The 7,267-nt window shown below is 33.2% G+C and overlaps 2 protein-coding genes across 2 annotated transcripts in view; one reads left to right on the top strand and one right to left on the bottom strand.

The window, feature by feature from the left end:
* On the top strand, positions 1,499-2,659 carry LOC107635816 (putative F-box protein At5g55150). The gene has a single exon (XM_016339378.1). It carries the CDS (start codon positions 1,499-1,501, stop codon positions 2,657-2,659), a length of 1,161 nt encoding a protein of 386 aa, XP_016194864.1.
* LOC107638326 (RNA pseudouridine synthase 4, mitochondrial) overlaps positions 5,784-7,267 on the bottom strand; it is a gene marked incomplete in the record, with an annotated part of 4,596 nt that continues 3,112 nt past the window's right edge. The window contains 2 exon segments of the mRNA XM_016341548.2: positions 5,784-6,624; positions 6,709-6,755. Coding sequence (XP_016197034.1) covers positions 6,274-6,624; positions 6,709-6,755 — 398 coding nt within the window.

Genomic DNA, 7,267 nt, shown 5'->3' with positions numbered 1-7,267 from the left:
GCAAGGGTATATTATAATCAAAAAAGGATTGAAACAAAACACTTTATGGTCATATATTTAAGCTAAAGATTTTATATATATACTTTTCGTAACAAAATTTTAAACTTTAGATATTATATTATCACCATTTTTTCTAACGTTTTAAAAATAGTTTTAGTACTCTAAAGCTTCAAGAAATATGGTAAAACTTCTACTTTTTAAAAGAGGTCTGCTACACATACAAACTTTTTTAGCTTACAAGTTATACAAGTTGCTCCAAATCCAAGAAAAAAACACGCGCTCCTTCAACAACACGTTCACTCTTCGTCTTCTTCCTCAATCAAAACGCAAACCATCAAGAAAAAAACACGCGCCCCTTCCACAACACGTTCACTCTTCCTCTTCTTCTTCAATCAAAACGCAAACCATCAAGATTCAAGGGACATTCAAAACAAATTACTACGATTCTGTAGAAATGTTCCAATTCCCCATGAAGAGTAGAAGAAATCAAGAAGAAAAGATACAAATCTCCATAAAAAATTACCAGAAAAAAGGAAGAAACATTATTCAAAGTACTGTTTTGCTGTTCTTCTAGGTTTTTCTTCTAGATTGTCTTTGCCATGTGCCTCATCCTTAACCAACAAAACATTAAAAGATTTCAAGAAGAAATATACTGTCTCCCCCTGTTTTGGGTATATTTCTTAAATCGTTTGGGTGTATTTCTGTAATCCTTTGGGTGTATTTCTGTAACCGTTTGGGTGTATTTCTGTAATCCTTTTTGTAACCGTTTGAGTGTATTTCTGTAACTATTTGGGTGTATTTATGTAATCGTTTGGGTGTATTTCGAAAGTTCTATTATCTTCAAAATAATTTCAAAGTTTGATTTCAGAAACCATGAAAATCGAAAAAAAAACAAAGCAAAGAGAGAACAGATGAGGGAGATCCAACAAATTTGGCAAAAAACTCGAAAAAAGAAACGAAATCTTTTGAAAAATGGAAGTTATATATTTGTGCGTTAATTGATTTGAATTGATTTAAAATTCTGTTAGAAAGGCACGTAACAAGCAGCGCGTTTAATGAGTAGATTTCGTTCAGACTTGTAAAGCTTGTAAATACAAAACACTTGTATGTAGAGATTAATCCTTTTTAAAAATAGTTTATAAAAGTTAACTTTTAAAAGATAATTTTTTAAAAAGTGTAATATTTATATTTGGTAAATCAAACTAAAAATGACTTTTAATAAATACAAGTAATAATAATTATATTTAGTAAAATAGCTTTTAAAATTTAAAAATACTATAAAAGACATAAATTTAAACGTTAAATTTAAAAATTAGTTAATATACGAATTTAAATTTTAAAAAGTACAAGTTGAAAAACTCCATTTTAGTTGTTTTCAAAAAATATCCCAATTTTTTAAAAGTTGCAAGTTTTTTTTTAAATTACCAAATACAAAATGAGAAACTTGTGTTTTTAAAAAACACAAGCACTTCGGGTGTGAGGCTGACATACACGTATCATGGGAGAGGTAGTTGATCAATGGACAAACATTCATCAAGATATGTTGGACGAATTTACAATGCGGTTCCATTTATACGATGACTATCTTCAACTTCGATTGATTTGCAAGCAGTGGAACTTCAAACTTCCGAAGATCCTCAATGGCAACAAAGCTCCCTGGCTGCTATTACCTATTGGTGGCGGTGCTGCTACTAAAGAAATTCTTGACAGTAATAGTCTTGAAGAGAAGGGGATTTACCATCTCACACTTCCAGACTTGCAAGACGGCCTTATCCGTGGTTCTTGTTATGGATGGTTAATAATTGTATCCATGTATGAAGGCACCATAAGAATGTTAAATCCATTGACAAAAGTTTGCTTGGATCTTCCTCCAATCTCAGATCTGCCGGATGTAATTCAAAACGGGGATGAATGTAGTTATTTCTTTCGTGGACACTCCATGATCACCGAGGAAACCATCCTGGCAAATAAATTTCTAGTTTGGAAGGTTATTATAAATTCAGCTCCCGATGACATTAATTTTATGGCGGTGGTTTTATATGGATCTTGTAGGTTGGCCTTTTACAAGTCAAGTAATCGGAGATGGCTGAAATTACCAACAAGGCCTAGGCCATATTTTCAAGATGTCATATTTTTTCAACAGAAGATATATGCAATAGAACATGATGGGCAGCTATACGAATTTGATACAATGACAAAAGCAGAGCCCGTGGTAAGAATTTTTAAACCCTCAACTCCATTTGATACTGTTAAAAAAGACATTAATAAAAAATATCTGATTGGGACTGCTGATGGAACTTTATTGATGGTGGTAAGACATCTTATTAATTTGATTTGTGAGGAAGAGGAACGTTATTATAAGACTACCAAATTCGATATTTATGAATTGAAGAAAGATTCAAAGGCATGGTCAAGGATTAGTAGTTTGGGAAATTATATACTGGTAATTGGATTTAATGCTTCTGCTCATATGTTTGCTGGCGATCTTTTAAATTCCAAAGGAAATCAAATCTACTTTACAGATAGCTTGGTTGAAGAGCAATCAATAGTAGAGAGTTACTATCATAACATTGGCATCTTCAATTTAGAAGATGGGAGTTGTCAAGATATGTTATCAGATGTTAACTTTTTTTGTCCTCCTGTTTGGATACTCCCTTGACTTTGTTTATCCCTTGACTTTGTTTTTCTTTTTTATCTTAGACTTTTAATTTGTGCTTTTACAAAGTATTGTGTTTAGATCATTTTGCAGACTCTTCATCATTGAATATTTTAATTTATTCTTTAGTCAAGGCAAGCTTGTGTGATATACAAAGTTAACTTATATTTAATTATTTTAGTCAAATATTTTTATATAAATGGATAATGATAAAAAAAGGTTGTATATACAACATCGCTTTATAAATAGGGTTTATTTTTTGAAAGGGGTGTAAATGAAATTTTTTTTTTAGCGAAGAAATTAGTTTTAGAGAGGAAAAAACTATATTTTTGAAGCATTTATTATTCATTAAATATAAATTATTCTAAAAATTCTTTATTTAAAACTATATATTTTTTTTATATAGCGACTTAAGTTAAGTGCCTTATAAAAATACAAACTTTAAAGAATTTAATGTTAGTTTAAATTCAATTACATTTACATTAAAGTTGTGAGAACTGAATCGGTCATTGATAATTTATTCATATTTTATTATTAAAAATTTACAAAATAAAAGATTTCTAATTAACCTTTGGTTCTAAATTTCAAGAAAACAAGCACCTGTATAGTCCTAAAGTCAAGAATAGCGGTTAGAGGTCGAGTTTAGGATTAAATACAAGCACTTTTATAACAAAGATTAAGTATTTTTTGTCATCTCTAAAGTCTGGGGTGAAAATCAAATTCGTTTTCGACCTTTTTTTTATTATTAAAATCATCTTTAAAGTTACAAAACGTTATAAAATCATCCTTTTATTATTTTTTTTACTAAAATACCCTTAACCTTAAATTCTTCTTCATCTTCACAAACCCTTCAATCTCACCAAACCTTTCCTCCATTTTCCTTTCCACAACAACCACAGCTCACTCTCCCACCACGCCACTCACCTCCGCCCCCTAGCCGCCGTTGCCGTGCCGGAGAATATTGAGGAGTTCAGCATCAATATCGTTGTCGTCGTTGAAGACTGTGGCCACTGATGGTACAGTTTTTTAATAACGTCTCGAAGAAAGCCGAAACTCAGATCCAAACTTCCCCTTCAAACTCGGCCTCTCTCTCTCTCTCTCGTCGTTCCCTTCTCCTCAGTTCGACAACGACAACGATGGTCTTGCTCGTCGCTAGCATCGCCTTGCTCAACATCTTCTCCTTCTTCGATTCCTCTCTCTCTCTCTCCCTTTCTGTGTTTTGATTCTCTCTGTTCTGCTTCTTCGAAGGCACACGCATTAAGCATTAGATCCGGTTGCTTCTAGAAGGTCTTCGGCAAGAGTAAAGTCATTAGGTTTAGTGTTCCATGCGTGAGGGGAAGTGGGTGTTGGGTATTCTGGGGTTTGTTTTGAGGGAAAGTGCTCCATCGGCTTCTACTGGCTTCTGTGTTTTGTTGTTACAGAGAAAAATATTATGTTTTTTGTTTGAATTGGTACAAAATACAGAAAAAAACATTGTGTTTTGTGGTTTGTTGTTGTTGCAATAGCTCTGTGCTTTATTTCTTGGATTTCAGCCAAATTTTTTCCTCCATTTTTTCCTTTTACTTAATTTCCTGGATTTCAATTTGTTCTTCATTCTTTTATTTTTTCTAATTTTCTTTCTTCTATATCATTTTTCTTTGTCTCTATTGTTGTTGTTGTTGATTTTGGTAGAGTCTAGGTTAGACTTGTAATGGTTTTATTGCAGTAAGAGAAAAAAAAGGCTAAGGTAGTGGAGGTGTGATGGTTAGACTTGTGATTATTGCTGTTGTTGGATTTTTATTTATTTTGCAATTGTTGTTGTCGTTGGATTGTTGATGTGATTAGGGGTTAGTGAAGAGGGAGAGCAAGAGTTTGGGAAAAAGAGAAAAAGAGAGAGAGTAAGAGGCTGAGTGATCACGAAGAAGGGGTTGGGGGTTAGTGGTGAGAGCAAAATAGTCTAAAAATATTGTTTATGGACAAAAAGATGATTTTATAATATTTTGTAACCTTAAAGATAATTTTAATAATAAAAAAATGTCAGAAAACGAATTTGATTTTCACACCAAACTTTAGGGACAAAAAAGTACTTAACCTTTGTAACAAAGTCAAACTAAGTGTGTATTTGAATTTTGGTTTGTCAAACTGGAGTTTGAATAAAAGTGATTTTATAAAATTGATTTTGGATAGAAGTAAGTTTGTGTCAACATGATTTATGTTTGGCAAGTCTTTACCAAAATTAATTTGATAAAATAAATATTGTTTGGATAATATTAGTTAAAATTACTTTTAAATAGATAATTATTTAAAAGAACATGACATTAAATTATAATGTTATTTTTTATACATATTTAATTTTCTTTTTTATACTTTTTTTAATAAAAAATATAAATAATAAATAATAAAAAAAGAATTCATATAGAAAAAAATAATAAAAATTTTATAAATAATGCAATAACATGTATAAAGGATAAAGTCGGTAAAAGAAAAATAAATGTTGAAAGTAGTAGCTAAAAGCACGTTAGTGCAACGGATTATGAACAAAATCACTTCTGCGTTTGTAGAAAAGAAAATTAGCCAAACAAAAAATTGAAGTTTTCAAACATGGTTACCAAACACACCCTAAGTTAGTACAAATCCAATCAAAAAAACAAAAACCCCACCTGTATACATCACCACTTTCTCCTTCTCGATACTTTAGCAAGTTCCAACACAAATTTTTTTTTGAAAAGCGCAAACTTATTGATATAGTACAAAAATTTATACACATAACACAAACCTATTGATATAATATAAGAATTTTGATACATAACATAAATTTTTGCTTCAAAAGTATTTTATTAATTGAGTAAGTCAATATTTTGGGCATATAATCCTTCAAAAATTTATATATTGTGTGTATTTTATTAAATAGGTATCAATGTTTTCAACATGTGATCTTTAACAAATTTTTGTGCTATGCATCAAAATTTTTATACTGTGCATCAAAATTTCTGTAGTGTATCAAATTGCTGTGCTCAGTGAACATATATAAAAGAAGATAAAGAAAATGACGACAATAATAATGAAAGAGAATGAGGAGTAAAAGGAGAAAAATAAATAAATAAATAAAAAATAAGAAAAAGGAGTAGGAGGATGAGACCTCGTTGAAGAAGCGCAAAGGTAAGAGGACTTGGTTGGACTGGGTTTAAAAGAATTTGGCTGCCTGGAGGGGGAGGGGAAGGGAGAGGGAGAGAGAGAGAGAGAGAGAGTCATATATCAGCCATAAAAACATGGACTACAGCAATCACTAATGGCTGTCAGTAAAAATAAATAATGTAAATGCACCACCATTTCTGTTCATGAATTGGCTATTATGTTTCTAGAATATGTCACTGTATTAATACCTATGTCTTGCTGGCTCCGTTGATCTCTAACTCGTAATCAGAGAGTGCAATTTCCTGAGCTATGGTCCAAAATCAGCACACAGTTATTTCTTCAACGCTTACTATGCAAAATGCAATGCCAGTCAAGTTCTGGAAAATTGCACGAGCTACTGCAGTTGCAAAACTCCCGAGTTATGTCTTGAATCGAAGAAGACATTTATCTTGATGAGATAAAGTGAATTGCAAAAGCTGCTTAACATCTCAACTAATCATAACTCAAGAATTCGTGATATCCCAACTCCTTTGCATGTATGGCGGCAAAGGTGCTGTCAACGCAAGATTCCCCACTTGGTTTAGATCGTAGTGAGGTGATTGCACATCTTGCAGTGCTCGATATATATTGGGCAAAACTATTTGCTTGCAATGAAGATGTAAACGAGGACACCTTTCGGAAATGCTTCCTTTGTTCATAGTGAGGCCAAAGGGTAGCATTTCTTCCTTGCATAGCTCCTCACTTGAGTCCACGTCAGACAAATTATCAGGTCCAAACTTCCTGTGAGCTTGCCATCCGTACTTGTAGTCCCCAACTATCGGTGTGCCTAACACCTCGGCACAATGGACTCGAAGCTGCGGAACCAGCAAACATTATAAGCAACAAAAACACTGGATCTCATTTGAGTTGATAAATAGGTTCATTACCAATTTTTTTACCTGGTGCTTTCTACCAGTTAAAGGGTACAGCTCAAGCCAAGTGTAACCTGCATTATTAGAAGTGGCATAAGTCGGATTCTCAGGAGATATTATATTCATGAAATGAGTAAACTACTATTTCTATCTACGAATGTTCAGTCAAACAGAGCACAGAATCAAATGAGGCAAGCTGCTGATAAGAAACGGCGTGAGGTGGTTTTTGCTGTCGGGGATTTTGTGTATTTGAAGCTCCAACCATACAGGATGAAGTCCCTAGCAACCAGGTCCAATCAGAAATTATGTGCTCAATTTTATGGTCCTTTTAAGTTCCTGGAAAAGATTGGTCCCTTACAGGCTCAAGCTCCCTGATTCAGCTAGAATACATCATGTGTTCCATGTTTCCCTTCTTTTGAACCTCAACCTCTACCCGACTTACTAAGGAAGGGGGAGCTTGTGGTTCAGCCTGAATGGGTCCTGGAAACGCTCTGCAATAGGCTTGGAGAGCTAGAAGGGCAAAACCTAGCAGACTTTGAGAGCACTTGGGAGTTGGCAGAGAAGTTGCAGCTGGTTTTGGGTGAGG

The sequence above is a fragment of the Arachis ipaensis genome, chromosome B04 (assembly GCF_000816755.2).
Source record: "Arachis ipaensis cultivar K30076 chromosome B04, Araip1.1, whole genome shotgun sequence".
In the NCBI taxonomy this organism is placed as follows: Eukaryota; Viridiplantae; Streptophyta; class Magnoliopsida; order Fabales; family Fabaceae; genus Arachis; species Arachis ipaensis.
Note: the sequence above shows the minus strand (reverse complement) of the source record. Positions and strands in the feature narration are given on the sequence as shown.